The following is a 17,063-nucleotide window of genomic DNA, read 5'->3' on the forward strand; positions in this document are numbered from 1 at the left end:
CTGCAATTACAGTTGAGTTTAGGCAACTAAATAACTCGTCATGTATGCACTTTGTCACTCATTCTTGCACTCATACATCCACTCACTGACTTATTCTTGAATTTACCCAGAGACAATAAAACAAACACAAAACTCAACAATCATATGAAAGATAAATTAAACCTTTCACCTAAGTGTAAGAGCCTTTTCCCAAAAAATCAGCATTAGATTGTAAAAGCACATGCACCTCTTTGGTCTCACAAAGTCATACAAAGTATTTTTTTTAGCGCATTGAGAGCTATATGTTTGTGAAAAACCCCACATCGTGTTTCATTGCGCCTAAAGATATATTTACATTTTTTAATACATATTCGAAATTGTGTTGCATTATCCAAACGGACAAAAATAAATACCAAGACTAACTTAGGATATGCCGCGCTGAATGTCTGGAGCCCAGTAATACCAAATGTGTGCGTTTTCCCAGGGACTGTAGTCTGCACAATCAATTATGTGATATTAGCCCAGTTCACAGTTTTTTGCAGAATCACTCTTTATAATGCACTGTTCATTTGATGAAAATTATTAAATGCACGACTATTAGGAAAGTATAAAAAAATTAGATATTTTCTATTTAATTCTGAACGAAATAAGGAATCTACTGGTGCGAGCAAGCAAGAAATCACTTGCTGTGACTGGCTGAACAGTAGAACTCTCCGAACAAGACATTTGTCAGTTTTGTTAGCATTTGTTTTCCACAACATGGCAATTCCCTCCAATCTGCCTTGCGCAGGAACATATCCCTGCCAAGGCTCAGCCACCAACTTTGTTCCTATGGGTCTCTGGTATGGCTATCTATATCTTCAGAGTGCCCAAAGGCCATAAACTATGTACTGCATTTTAGAAATTTGGAAAACATCTACAAGCGAAATCACACTTTAGGAACTTGTCCTCTAATAAAAGATCACCAGTGGGCTGTTCGAAACATACCACAACTGTATATTTTTTAATACCTACACATCATAAGGTTTTTATCGTGGAATGCCACACTGTCCTCTCACTGATTGGCTGGTTGGGGGCAATGCACTAGACAAGGCATGTGCCAGATCTACACATTTTTTTCCTCTACTCTTCCCCACAAAAGGATCAGTGTTGCTGAGGTCTTCTGAGTGTGGGGTAATCAGACATTGGTGGGTTTTCAACGGGTTTGAGCAGGAATCCACACAACACTCTAAGGAATGTTTCTGGCTAGAGACATGCCACTGGGGATGTCAGCAGTACTTGGGTGCAGAGTCATCCGGCACCCGGGTGAATCTGTCAACCCCAGAAATTTCTGAAAACTAAAGGCACAAGGGAATCCACGGTGATGTTACTCGCATGAAACTCACCACATTTTATTGCCGACAATCAGCAGCAAATATCAAAATAGGAATTTTAAAAAAAGAAGATAAAAAAAATATCACAATTATTTGTCTTTTTAGCCCCATTTCAGTGACCAGTTACCCAAGAAGTTCAGGTAAATCACAAACGTTCTACCATCTAACATCATCACAATTCTCCTGATAAAAATGGTACCCCATGTGTCGGTGGGCCTTTGCACGGAACAGAAATAGGTAAACACTGAGACCAAGTGCAAACCACGATGACACTATATTGACTTCAGACTGTCACACATTTGTCCTGTTCTTATCAGTTATTATAAAACAAAAAAGTACCTCATGTGAGGGTGGATCTATCAGTAAATGTGTGGGAACACTAGATGGTGGAAGTTGTCCTATTCCCCACAAACTCTGGAACTTTCCATCACAGAAACGTCAGGAGATCATTTAATTGATTTATGACCTGTGCAAGGGGTTCAGGGTAACAACAACTGTGATCTGCACAAGCCACACTCCTCCAGGAGCACTGTGTTTAAAAATGTTTTGCTTTGATAGATTTTTCTAGTTGAGGGATGAACCCAGACCCAGATGTGCCCTTCTGTGCCCCATTAAGGAGCTGGACTCCATTTGTCTTTTTTCTTAGCCTAAAAAAACACAAAAAACACTCCACTCAGTGCCCAGACTACTTACTGGGGTGAAGAATTATGGGTGTGTGTTTCCTCACCCGGGGGGGGGGGGGGGGGGGGGTTATAACAAAAAAATACAAACGACGTCTAGGCTCGAAGAAGGTTGCAGATATGTGTATCTGCACTGAGGAAGCACCAGGCTCTGCTTGCCTTTCTGCTGTGACAGTTTCTTCCACTCCCAATGCTTCTCTTAGACAGAGAAGAACTGAAAGATGGAAGAAGCAGTCTCTGAAACTGATTCACGAAGTGGGGATTGAAAGGGGAGGCACTAGGAACAATTCTAGTTTCTCTCCTTCTAATCTCCACCTCATGCTTAATTTCTTCTGTTGGTGGAGTGGTAATGGAAGGAGGCGGGTAGAAGTTAGACTGTTCTTCCTGCCACGAGCAGTAAAATTGGCTTGAGCTAGTGGACAGTAAAAATTGACCTTCACTTCTACTGCAGCCCCGCCCACCAATTCAATCTTTCGGTGTACCTGGTAGGGCAAGGGACTGCCTCCCAGGATCATCCAATAAGTGTGCAACATTACTACTGACATCACACATTAAAGAGGATGCCTGGAAGTGAGCACCAGGCCGCCTTAGTACAAAATTTGCCAGTGTCTGATCCGTACCAGGCACTGGCAAACTTTCTCTCTGGTAGTAAACTGGGTCAATAATCAAATAAATAGCTGACCGGGGTAGCCCTTTCCCCCTCAAATACAGGTCAACGGGGCAGTGAGAGGGTTAAAACAATACAAGTAGAAACATAAAAGGGTCCTTTAAGCACAGCAGCCTTGTGCTTGCCAGAATAGGTCTTGTGCATGGCGTTTCATTGTTTTGAAAGTTCTAACATGGCCAACAGATTCAGAAGCAGCGTGTTGGCTATCTTGGAATGGTAACACAATCATATACCATGGACAATATCATTCCAATAAGTTGCCTAGTTTACAAGCAGTGAAGCCATGGGGATGGATGCATCACACTGCAGACGAAAGGAGCAGAAAACAAGTAGTCCAGTAGTATTACATCGGGAGGTGTCAGGCATTAACAAAAATCAGAATGGAGACAAAAAAGAAAGAAGGAAAAAAGACAATTATATAAGGATAAAATCAAAAACTAGAGGACTGGTACACCACAGGCCTTGATAATGAAGCGTTCCCGATTTCAGATGCATGAGCAAATTTCAGTCAAAATGCGGTCACTCACAGGGAACAGCAACAATGCCTGATGTGGGCTCGCCAACTGTCCCATGCTGTATGTGGTACCCGGCAGATATCAAATGTGAATCACAATGCAATATACCATTGGCTGAAGAGGCCTTACACAAAGGATATTTGTCTATGTAAATGTATGGACATTTTATTTATTGATTTGAAATTATTACAAGACCTAACACAGGGTAACATTTTACCCTCGAAGACCTATTGGTTTAAACGCATTTTTACTATAAAGAAGTCAGGCCAACTTGGCCAAATGGCTTTAACCTCTTGGCTGCTAATGACAAGGGTAACTAGTCATGGACTTTCCATTGATTTCAATGGAAATTATATGAGATTAATAATAATGCCTTAGCAGTAAAGGGGTTAACCACATGCGCGCTAGCGCAATTCCCCTCCTATGCGATGATTTACTAAATCCCATGTTACGTGACGAGCTGGGCTCGGCATCAGCGTGCGAGGAGGCTACGCCATGACGAGCCCAGCTCGTCATCAGCCCCGAAGGGGTTAACATAGATTTTCTATTTTCCACTATAAATAAATTAGCCTTTTCTGTAACTTTTCATAATAAACGGATGAAACCTACGGCAATGAGCATAACTTTTTTCACCGAACCAATCAGGACTGTAGCCTCTTTCATTGGCTTGTTACATAACCAACGCAGGTCTACTGTATTGAGCACAGGATACACAACAAGGCATATAAGGCCATATTGTAGGTAGCTTAATACCGGTCGGTAACAGCCGAAAATCGGTAAATTTGCAGTTACCAACCAGGATTTAGCTTTTTCTAATGTAGGTGGCTGGATTTAAGGAATCTGTAATTTACCGATTCAGTAATTTAAGGAATCGGTATTTTACCGAATCCTTAAATTCTATGTAGGGAGCACTCAAGTGAGTGAATTTTTGATTTAAGGATTTGTTATTTACCACCAACTACAAGTTGGTGGTAAATATCGAAACCTTTAAAAAAGCAATATTGTGCTTTTTTAAAAGTGCAATGTGGTAGACATACATGCCGGCATGTATGTGTGCCACATGTGCACACATGCACAATTCAGGGGTGCAACAGGGTGTCAATGTGACACCCTGCCACCCTTGAATATGTTCCCCCTATTACTGATTCGGTATTTACCGAATCAGTAATAGTGAATGGCTTCCCATTCATTCCTATGGGCCTTCAGGCACATAGGAATGAATGGAAATTACCGAATCGGTAATACCGAATATGACCAAATTGGTAAAATTTACTGAATTTTTACCTACATACTATTTACTGATTCTTAAATACCGAATTGGTAAAATTCGGTATTTAAGAATCGGTAAATAGAGATTACCTACATATGGCCCATAGTGCAATAAAAGCACTCTTTTTCACTGGAATCACACATCTGCTCAATCAAAAAAAAGCAGGAGAATCAACATGTGGGTGGAGCCAAAGCTCATCTTAAAACTCTTTTTGGGATGACCTCAAAGTCAAGCAACCGCTGTGCCAGACCTAAACAATGTTCTGGTCCCTCCAGTGCTTTAAGTGGACTGGGTCCGTCCTACCAGAGCTGTAAGTGGACTGGGTCTGTCCAGGTCTCAGATATGGTAGTAATTAAAACGGACTTAAAACGGGCCTCTACTGGGCGCTGTATTCATGCCCTGAACATTACTTTTATGTTTCACATATTTTACTTAATCTTGAATTCTCTAAGAGTGTTTGCTATTTCCAGGTTGATGAGTTTCGTATTTGTCTCCTGTAGCATATTACTTTTGTGTAGTTTGAAATAAGTCTCCTCCGGGCATGCAACTTGAATAGATGGTCATCCAATCTTTGGCGTCTCTCCTGAGCGCACAACTCAATGATCATATATTCTCGTTGAAATTTTGATTCAGTGAAAATGTGTGTGAAGGAGGTACACAGTTGCCAAAATATTGTGGAAAAAAGAAAATGCTGTGCTTACTGGTGAGTGGGTGTTTGGGGTTGGTGAAGTGAAGTAGATGGGAGGAAGTGAATTCAGGAGAGCATGAAAAAAAAAGGTGCTGAAAAGGAAAGAGGAGGCGTAACATATGGATGGAGGAGATGTGGACAGAAATAAGACGTATGCGTGTAACTGAGTGAACATAACAGCAGTGATTGAAGACAACTATCCCTTCCACAGGTCTCAGTAATATTTATTTCACAGTCTTATAATTAAAACATTTTCAATAATTATTATTTCCAACAAAATCATTAACAAAGCAAATAGACTTGGCTGTTTTTTGGTGTAGGTCAGTTGTGATATATCTGGATGCAATAACAGAGGACGCAGAGGCACCAAAATACCGGTCTTGTGGCATACTATGGAACCAGAGAAAGGTAGTTTAGGTGTCTAAGCCACGTCCTTAATTACACAAGCAAAGACGCTTTTTAGAGAGACACCACCCCACCCCCCTTTTCAACCCAAGTAAAGCCCAGCGTTTCAAGAAAAAGAAACTCTCCCTAATGTTCTGCAGTAATCTGCATGTAAATGCCACTATGCTCTTCCTTCACAGCACTTCGGGGGTTACAAGAGAAAAACCCCAGATGCACCTTAGCCCATATTAACTGCTTGCCACATTAAGAGGGCACAGGGTCAGCTACCCGAGCCACTGACCTCATACCCTCGTATTGCAATCGAGCTGTAACACCTCGGGTATGTTGGCTTGCAGCAGAAACTACAGGGGTACAGTCTAACTACAGAGTTACAGCAGTAGGGTGAAGTACATTTACTACACATTTCTAAGCACACCAAAGACTCCCTCCAAGTCGAGGGAGGCATCTTAACTTACAGTTTGGTTTTCTCGCTCTCGCCATAGTGCCAGCCATCTCTCGCTTCGGGCACGAGCAGGGTGATAAAATCCCCCTCGTGGAAGCTCAGGAGGGTGCCGTTGTCCCCAGCAGCATGAGAAAAGATGGCCTGCACTCTCATCCGTCCATTCTTCTCGAGTCCGGCGGCCATTGAGCTAGAGCGGGGCAGAGTCTTGTTTTCAACTGGGGACAGAAAAAGACGGTGCCAGACATTAGCGAGGGACTCCTTTTGGAGATGTAGATACTGCACTGGCCCTCTCGCAGCGCTAGCGGCATCCCAAACCACTGCTCCATATATATGTGTGTGTGTGTGTATATATATATATATATATATATATATATATATATATATATTCACTTAAAAAACCATAGGTTTCAGGCCTTATATAGTTAGGAATTAGCATTTAAAAAACCATTGAAATTGCTCCTATATAGTTAGTTGTACTAACTATATTTCGCGCACCCGCAATCCACTGCTGATGTCACATATTACATCATTCATGACATGATCAGTGACATCACTGATGACATCTCAAATGACATCACTGATGACAGCACTGATGACATCACTGATGACATCACTGATGACATCTCATTTGACATCACTGATGACATCATCCAGTGACTGTTTCTGTAAAGTTTAAATATGTTTTACACATTGAAGAATGAGTAGATGTATAAGTGTCTGGATGAAGGATTTAGTAGGTGCGTGACTGAATGTATGAGTGAGTGATTAAATGTGTCATACTAAATGCATGGGTTAGTGACTAAACTGTCTGAATGTGTGCATCAGTATGTCTGTTGTTGTGTAAGCTGCTGCATGTGTTGATCAGTAGCTATATGAGTGGCTATATGGGTTATTGATTGGTTGCCCAAGTATTTGAATGGGAGACTGAGTGTGTGTGTGTGTGCGGGTGGCTGGGAGGTGTGTGACTCTGTGCATAGATGTGTGAGCAGTTGATTCACTAGGTGTATGAGTTCAAGAGTGCATGTGGAAACAGCTATATGGGCGGTTGACTGTGTGCATGGGTGTGTTGGTGAGTGAATGGATATCTCAGTGCTACATGTCCAAGTAAGTACATATGTAAAACACAGTGCATGTGAGAGTTGGCATATATAAATGACTATACATGAGAGGCAGTGAATGTGCGAGTGGCTTTATGGATCATTGTGTACTTGTATCAGTGATTGTATAAGAGAGTAAGTATGTGTTAGTATATGTTTGAATAAGTAAGGTGTTGTGTGTATAACTGTATAGTTGAGGAAATGGAAGTGTGATTTATTCTTTGCATGACTGACTAGGTGTGTGAGTAACTCCATGGATGAGTAGCAGTCTGTGAGTGTCTGTATAGGTGTATGAGTGCATATGATAGTGTTGTATTGATGAGTGACTGTATGTATGAGTGATTCTATGGGTGAATGAGTGAATGTGTGTGTAGACCTAGGAATCAGTGAGTGCGTATGTAGTAACTGGTATTGGTGTGTCAATGGTTTCAAGAATGGTAGTCTGTATTTAACACTGGGGGTATCAAAGGTTATATTAGAGTGTGAGGAGGTGCACCGTATTATCACATGGATGATATCATCAGTGATGTGATCAGTGATGTGAAATGAGATGTCATCAGTGATGTCATCAGAGATGTGATCAGTGATATCAGTGATGCCACTGACCATGTCATGAATGATGTAATATGTGACATCAGCAGTGGATCACGGGTGCGCGAAATATAGTTAGTACAACTAACTATATAGGAGCAATTTCAATGGTTTTTTAAATACTAATTCCTAACTATATAAGGCCTGAAACCTATGGTTTTAAAGTGAATTTGCAAGGTTTTTAAAATGCTAATTCCTAACTATATAAGGCCTGAAACCTATGGTTTTAAAGTGAATTTGCAAGGTTTTTTAGGTCTCGCGACCTATCAATGCGCGCAAGCGCATTGAGCGTAGTGAGAATTCATGTCCTCAAAACGCTCGTGAAACCAAGGGTTTCGTTCGTGCGGTTTTGTTTAAGTTCACGTGAATCACGTGACCAAACAAGCACGCGCATTCATGGCCTACTTTCAGTTTCCCGGCAAGGGCTTCTCCTCCCCTAATTATTCATGGCCGGCCGCAGGCCGGCCGTACTTTCAGTGTCCCGGCCGCTCACAGCACATCAAAGGGCTTCGCCCAGCGTGCGCTCTGCGGCTTCTCCTCCCCTATGCCTGTTTATCTGCACTTCTCCTCCCCTTTCTTCGCTTCATGCTGTCATATCCCTCCCCGTCCGCCTCATCCTCTCTACCCCTCTCCTAGCGTCTTTCTACATTCTTCTCTGCCGCCCTCGCACCATTATTTTCATGACTGCGTCTTTCATCCTCTCTACCCCTCTCCTAGCGTCTTTCTACATTCTTCTCTGCAAAGTGACCCTTTTCTTTCACCCGCAGCCTCCGCTCGCCCCCTTGCAACGCTCCTGCCTCCCCCCTCACCCACTGTCTTCCTAGTGACCCTTTTCTTTCACACGCAGCCTCCTCTCGCCCCCTGCAACGCTCCTGCCTCACCCACTGTCTTCCTACTCCCCCCTCTTATCTTTCAGTCATGTCCCTCCCTCTGCCTCAACCCTCTCACTCCTGTGTCTCCTCTCCAATGGTGATTGATTTTTTTAATGTGTATATTTACGTGTATGTTTTATGAACGTATATGTATATGTTATATGCATGTCTTTGCTCCGCTCCAGTGTGATTTGCCACCAACGGCCCCTGCTACCACCCCTACTGGTTACATCTAGATTCGCGGAGGATGACGGGAGCTGCAACGTAGTCTAAAAGGCTAAAGTACCACATTACACTCAAACGTTGCTAGTTTTATAAGTGTGAAATGCTAACAATCCTGTGGAGTTCGTTCACAACTGCTAAGCTTTTTTTCTAATACAATTACCATTACTTCAGCAAAGTGTGTGACAATGGCTATAAACAAATACAAAGACATACAATATTGTACGTGCAGGATTTTACGTTTTGTTCCAGTTGGATGCTTTGAGGTCGATGCCTGAGACACAGCATGTCGAGCGAACAGTTGGCGCAGCGTAAATCGGTATTAGTAGTCTAAAATCAATTGAAGTTGGCACGCGGCTGGCTCCTCTCGGCATGGTAAGCACAGCCCAGTAATCCAGCGCTTTTACAAGTTGGATTCTGGTATTCAACACTTCGTATGCTGTGCTGGATATTAATTACGGTAATTAATGAGCACTCTCCTCGCTGTTAACTCCAGCGCACTGTGCATTTCCTTGTTGCCCTTTCATACTGCTGTACACCAATTAAACAGGGTGTTGGCGCCATCCCATACCGTCTGAAGGTGAGGCGAGTAGCACAACTTTAATTCCCTTGCGCAGTGATGCCTGTGTGATCATCCCCGTACGCTTTGGCACCGAAACGCGAAGTGCACGATCACAGAATCTGAAGGCACGTAATGAGGCTCTGTGGAATATCAATGCTGCTAGGTGGTGCAGTGCATGAGCACATCAGCAGCAGCACTGAAAGGGCCTCCAAATATTACTAACACAAGTCACGGCACAGGGATAGAGGCGTCGGATGTGTACTAGAATAGCTGAGCCAAATGTGTATGGTTTAATTAATAGCTCGCCCAGAGCGCTCTGGTCTAGCGGATCTGGGTGGAGCACACTAGATACAATTCTCCCCTCTCTCAGCGGCAGCATGGACTCGCCCTGTACATCACCCAGTACTTGCATTTTAGCCAACATCCACCTGCACCAGACTGACCAGATTTCGAAAACCAACAACTGGGACATTTTGCAAACATAGAAGTAGGACAAAAAATTGCATCGAGTTTGGGAATTAGTGGCACCGCTCACCAACACGGAAAACAGACAATGAGGCACTGAGTACAATTCAATGCAACGTTTACACATCAGTGTAAAGTAAATTAATTTCTGCTAGAGGCAGTTAATCCTGCTCTCGAACACATGCGAATTGATCTGAGTCAGTGTAGTAGCATAACAAAACACATACACTCATTTGCGAAAGTTATAACTATTGGCATTGTAAATGACAAAGCGATTAATTTAGCTATTTTCAAAACCAACACATAAATAAAAAAAATTGTCATTTACAAGACCAATAGCTCAAACTTTCCTACTGCGAGACCTATTGGCAACGCCAGTGCTTGTTAAATGCTACTTCCTAACTATATAAGGCCTGAAACCTATGGTTTTTTCAGTGAATTTGCAAGGTTTTTTAAATGCTAATTCCTAACTATATCAGGCGTGAAACCTATATTTTTTTTCTATAAATTTCAAGGGTTTTGTAAATTCTATTAGCGGATAACGTTTATATATGTTATTATCTTTCTGGGACCACCTGAGCAGCCATCTTGTTTCTCAGGAGAAGGGAGGCACAAGAGAGCACAAAACAAGAGTGACAAACGCGAAAAAGGGGCAGGGTTGAGACCCCCTGACCCCCTAACCCTTCTCAGGGGGTCCCAGAAGGACCACCAAGTGCAAATCGCCAGGTACACGCACGGTACGCGTACTGTACGATGTGCGTACCCCACGATTTTTTTGATTTTTTTTTTTGCCCTTGGGGGTCCTTTTGGGACCCCCTGAGAAGGGCTAGAGGGTTGGGGGGTCTCTACCCTGCCCCCTTTTCGTGTTTTCCACTCTTGTTTTGGGCTCTCTTGCGCCTCAGTTCTCCTGAAAAACAAGATGGTGGCCAACACTTCCTGGTTTGGACAGTTCGGAATGTTGACAGTCGACTGCCAGCCAATCAGAAACTCGCTCGTGCACGTAAGGGTACGTACGCGTACGGTACGCGTACCGTACGCTTACGGTGCGCGTACGGTGAGCGCATATAGATATATAATTTGCTCAATTTCAATTTTCTCAACAACTACTGGAGGGATTTTCACCAAATATAGGAAAGGCACTACTGCATACCTGTCCCTACCATTTTGCCAAGTTTGGTGTAATTCGGTTCAGCCGTTCGGGCTGTAGCCGTGTCTAAAGGTCCCATAGAAAATGCCATTTGAAAAATTTCAAATTCAATTTTCTCAAGAACGACTGGAGGGATTTTTACCAAACATAGCAAAGGCACATCTGCATACCAGGCCCTACCATTTTGCCAAGTTTGGTGTAATTCCATTCAGCCGTAGGCCTATCTAAAGGTCCCTATGGAAATTAACATGGGGAAAACACGTTTTGGGACCCCCCCCTTTCGGCCCTCGCTTGACGAATCACCCTAAAACTTTCAGGGAAGGAGCAGAGCTGGCCGAAATACTGGGAAATTAAACACAGATTCCTCAATCGGCGCCAAAGTTATTCCCAATAGAATGTTGAGCGCATATAGATATATAATTTGCTCAAATTCAATTTTCTCAACAACTACTGGAGGGATTTTCACCAATTATAGAAAAGGCACTACTGCATACCAGGCACTACCATTTTGCCAAGTTTGGTGTAATTCCATTCAGCCGTTCGGGGCTGTAGCTGTGTAGATCTGTATATATCTATATCCATATCTATAGCTCTCTCTCTATATATATATATATATATATATATATATATATATATATATATATATATATATAGAGCTATAGATATGGATATAGATATATACAGATATACACAGCTACAGCCCCGAACGGCTGAATGGAATTACACCAAACTTGGCAAAATGGTAGTGCCTGGTATGCAGTAGTGCCTTTTCTATAATTGGTGAAAATCCCTCCAGTAGTTGTTGAGAAAATTGAATTTGAGCAAATTATATATCTATATGCGATATATATATATATATATATATATATATGCTGCGGAACGAGAAGAGCCTCCCAGCCAGACCTCAAAATGCCACTAGCTGAGGCAACACAATGAATTTTAGATAGGATTAAACAACTGATGCAATCAGGTGTCCCGAATTATGCTACCATAGACAATTTAAATGCCCATCCAGGGCGTTATTAAGTAAATTGACTTACACAACATATGTTAAACAACACGAGAGAGAGACCAAATATACACGGTGCATATTAATGGAATGTTGCTAACATGAAGGGCAAAGTTTATTTACAACTGCCAACAGTTGAATATGTAGCACTTCTTGTAGATTTTTTGCAGAAGACTCGCAATGATACCATCTTGTGATATTCCAACATTTCAATGTATTTACGGTTACATTTGCATTGTGTATATATGTGTATATATATATGAATTTATTTGGTCACATGTTTACACTCTCTTACATTTGACTAAGTCATCAAATACTTAAACGAATTACGTAGGGATTTCTTCCCTTATTGTTTTTAAATGCACGAGCACTTTATTAATTGCCATTTTTCTCCCGTGTTTTATGGTGAACTAACATGCATTTGCACTTTACAATATGTTTGCCTCTATTTTAACATATTGTTGGCTTAGTCCTCTTTCTATAACCATTGAGAGGTGGAGTTAAAATGGCGAAGTTTTGTAATGCACATTGACACCGAGGAAGCCGTTTCACGGCGAAACGAGTTTGTCTTTGATGGGGTAACGGGGGTCTGTCAATAAATCACACAATCTCCAGCTTCGAGTGCCGTCTGCTTTCTTTGAATACGAGCGAACGTGTAGATATATGTATAGATATATATATATATATATATATATATATATATATATATATATATATTATATATATATATGCTGCGGAACGAGAAGAGCCTCCTAGCCAGACCTCAAAATGCCACTAGCTGAGGCAACACAATGAATTTTAGATAGGATTAAACAACTGATGCAATCAGGTGTCCCGAATTATACTACCATAGACAATTTAGTGGCCACAAGAGTGTTCCAACACTGTGCCTAGCTAGGGCACCACAGCTGTACTGCGCGGTGACAAATATACCTGGAGAAGTCAGCGCTGTACTTCTGAGTGGGAACCGTCGCTTTGATGCGAGAAGTACAAACCTATTACCCGTTAAAACCAAAAGTAACAATACTTGAAGAGCAAAGGCAGACTATTTAAACATTGGCAAATATCACACCTGTGCAAACAATGTACCACTAGCCTGGTGACCCCTTTAGGCCCAGATGTCTGTACTGGGGTGAATGTATGACATTGTTCTGCATTCTGTCCATCAACTGTGGTTTTTGGGACCCCTTTCTTTAACCTTCCCAAAGCGACTTACGCCAGGCATGCGTTATCTCAATGGTCACGTGGTATCCCCCTGTACTTAATTTCACAAACCTTGGACTGGACACTAGGGCGAACCAAGGGGTGGTAAAGAGGACACTGCCTCATCCTTGTCCAGATAGGCACTGGTTGCACCATCAACCTCAGTCTTTTAACATAAGTGATCCTTCGGTTGGCAATGTAAAAGTGTCTGCAAAGGACAAAACCAGTTAGTAACTTTACACCGGTTTCACCTTTACTAACTTTAAATAAGGCTCTTTCAGAACAAAGGCACTTAAAACCGAATCGCCTATCTTGTAATGGTGAAAGTCATCTGTGGTCGTGTACTGTCACCATATTACACTGAAATGCAGCAATGCGCCAATATTACACTGCCTTCCTGCCTCACAGGCGTGGCTAATGTAATTAAGGGTATCGCTTAACTCGTGAAAGCCAACTTCTGTTATGACTGTCAAATAATCACCCTTTCAAACTCATCCTACAACAGCAGTGGCTCACAACGCCTAACTGTGATGGGACATGCTTTCAACTTCCTACAAAATGTGTAACCAAAATTAATACTAATAGTGCTGGCGCCAAGCCAGAGAGGTAGCTTTGCCGCAAATTGCCTTCAGTAAGGATGCCGAAATCTCATACTTGGCGAGTGATGCATTGGGCGAGCAATTACAAACTTCCATTCACTCTATTGTCACAAATAACGCATTATTCAATTTTGGCCTTTTTATTTTATTAAATGTTTGCATATATTTTTCAAACAGTTCCACAAAACACCCAAAGCCACTAATAACTTAGCTTTCAAGCCACAATAATTGGACGCAACTCCGATGCCAAGGGGCTGTTGCGATATGAGGTGCTTTATACCTTCTCAACAGACCTCAAAAAATACAAAATTGCATTTCCCTGTAAAATCTGGGTGTCTGCATTCCTCACAAATTATAGACGAGAGGCATTAAACTTAGGAAAGTGGCAATGCCAACAGACAAAGGGACTGCCTGCCCACATGTGTATATGATAATTACTGGCACATCATTAGAAATGGAATGTGCCCGAGGTTGAGCCCCAAGTCATGATGGCGGCTCTCATCGCTGCTCTCCACTCTGAGAAAATTGCAAAAAGGGCATGAGCAGAGCAGGTGATTAAATACTGCACTGGCAACCGGCTGGTTATTCCGTGTGCGCGCACGCCAGTGGCCGTGCCTACGTAGAGGGGACCGCAACATACCCGCCAGTAAAGTAACTATAGGGCTAAAAGAAGTAGTTACCCCCACGGCAAATGGTACCTTACAGGCCTCAAAGCACCATTTTTTTGCAGTATTATACCTCCTTGTCTTCGTACACTTTTGTAACTTGCACACGTGTGTTAAAAACTGGTTTGCGATGTCAACATAATCGGCGCCACCTTGTCCCCTCTCAGAACCGTACGCTCTAGTAAGCAGTAGCCATTTTTAAAGCACCATAGCCCCTCTGCCCCTCGCCGATCGCCAGCGTGTTCCCCTGGCGCTGCGAACATCCCCCCTCGCACTCTCTGACCACCCCCGCTCTCTCGTGTATGGACCATGCACCACCTCCCAGCGCGACCCTACCCCGGAGGCGCATTTCGCCCCCGGCCAACACCTCCCCGTCCTTTAGTGAACTCCCTTCCTCTGCCCTGCCCTGCTCTCAAGCCACCACCTGGCCCTGCAGCTGCCATTTATTGGCCCCCTTTCCTGTAAACAGTTGCCCCGATTCAAAGGATCTCCGACTAATCAAAGGCCCCCCTCACCCCGTGCGATCCGATCAGATACACCCACTCCGGGAATCGAAAGAGTATCCTGCTGTGGAATAGTCATCACTTACTGTAGATGTGTGGGAACGGGCTCAAAGTGGGGATTCCAAGGATGTCTTTCTGTACATCAAAGCCTTAACAAGAATGTGACACGTGTAATAAAGCTATAAACCTGTGTATAAGAGGCCAGGCCTCAGAGATGCAGTTAGAGCACCTCCCGAAGACATTCTGTGTGCGTGTCCGAAATGACTGGCTCTCCTCATGAGAAATAAACCCTGTTCTTGCGTTCCAGCGCCTGTCTCTTTATTTGGTAACTATTTGCTACGGGAAATTAGAGGCGTCCTTGCGCCAACAGCCTGGGCATTCAACAGTAAACTGGCTGTTTTTCCTCAATTGGCGTCCCAACGCGGGGCCCATCAGCGACATGTGGGTTCAGTGAGAGAGGTCCCGACGACGGGGTGAACGTCTAAACGATTGGAGTATACCTGCCTGGAGAAGACCCTCGTCTGGCTGCCGATCGAGTGAACTTCACCGATTCTGAACGGACCTCTCTTGAGTGACCTGCTGTCCTGACTGGGACCCCACAGGAGTGCTACGGTAAAACTGGAATAAGAGGACGATCGGGCGCTGGAAGGGGAAGGCGAAGAACTGTCCACGTGGTCCGGGTAAGGTTAATTAGGACGTTTTATACGTCTGATTGGCAGGATGGTTTTATCCACCTGATTGACTATTTGATTGATTGTTTGTATCGGAATTGTTTGAAAATACTAGTATTATTCGTTGATTGGTTCGTTTAGCCTTGGTCGCTACTTGATACATTGGTTCTCTTTGGAGATTCTCTGTCTACAAACGGAGAGGAATACAAAGATTCTCTCTTCCTTTGTAGGTAGTGAAGGGTAGGTAGCGCGGACCTTTGTCCCCCGTTGTAACCCGTCGTGCTTATCTCTTTCTCACCATTTGATTGTTTGATTGTCCGAACACTGGTTGTTCGATATTGGTTCTTTGGAGGTATTCTCTGCTTACAAATAACGTGGAATAGAGATATTCTGTCTAGTCTTTGCAAGCAGTGAAAAGCTAGGTAGTGCGGACCTTTGTCCCCCCTTTTGTAATCTGTCATGCCTATCTTCTCCCCACTGATTGGTAATTGGTTCTACCTGGACCGTTTATTAGAGGTAGATCATCCGGCTCCACCGGAGGACACCCCTAATAAAAAGGACATGTATATAAAATACGGATTAGCCACTGTACCTTTCTAGCATACTAGGACATAAAAAATCGCTAAGAAAAACGAAAGGAATCGAACATAATCAGTAGGCCAGTGATAGGATCCTTTTGACCCTGCTAAAACAAGAAACACTAGGAAATAGCCCTTCGCGAAAAATATGAAACTAAGGGGAGGAGCCAAGCTCGCGGTTGAGATAGCCACAAGGTAGCTTGGCTCCGTCGCTCTCGCTGCCTAAGCATGTCTGCTCTACCACCCACCCCGCCCAATAGACGACAAACCCTATACGAATACAATAAAAGCCTGCTGATACCCACTATCGGCGCCACCAGATTGGGCTAGATCACGCACATTTGGACTATGTCTTTTTCTGGTCATACAGTAACATCTTTGTGCTCGTTGCCACACTACAAATATATAGCACTCCGACAAAGTAGTATGATTAAAACGCTTTAATAACTTATAGATATATACAACACTCCAACAAAGTAAACACGTTAAAACACATTTTTTACAACTATTTACATGGCAGCCCGCTGCAACATCCATCCCAAAGCATTCACCGTCCGCTTGACACTGTCCCTGTCCCTCCTTCCTCGGAGTAGCAACATTGGGCTGCTTTGGGCTGTCTTTTAGTCGGCTTTGGGCTATAAAAAGCCTACAAAATCCATCAGCCCACGAGGCGGCATCAGTGGCGGGCCGTTGTGCGAATAGGCCGGAGGCAGCACAACGCGCCGAGATCCGGACGGCGCCTAGGTGGTGTCCAACAAGTTTCTGCGCTGGTCTGGCCATCCCACAATGCTGCGCCGAAAGACGGCGTGGGGTGCCCTGGGGGAGGCGACGCGAACGGGCCTCCCCCGCCTCCCCAGGTG

General features: G+C 43.4%; 1 protein-coding gene across 5 annotated transcripts in view; it reads right to left on the reverse strand.

Annotated features, from left to right (window-relative positions):
• BAIAP2 (BAR/IMD domain containing adaptor protein 2) overlaps positions 1 to 17,063 on the reverse strand; it is a 491,109-nt gene that overhangs the window by 131,740 nt on the left and 342,306 nt on the right. For all 5 annotated transcript variants that reach the window (XM_086931035.1, XM_086931033.1, XM_086931032.1 and 2 more), the window contains one exon: positions 6,033 to 6,234. In XM_086931035.1, the coding sequence (XP_086787161.1) occupies positions 6,033 to 6,234 (202 nt within the window). The remainder of the gene's footprint in view (positions 1 to 6,032; positions 6,235 to 17,063) is intronic.

This window comes from Lissotriton vulgaris, chromosome 7 (assembly GCF_964263255.1).
Source record: "Lissotriton vulgaris chromosome 7, aLisVul1.2, whole genome shotgun sequence".
Classification (NCBI taxonomy): Eukaryota; Metazoa; Chordata; class Amphibia; order Caudata; family Salamandridae; genus Lissotriton; species Lissotriton vulgaris.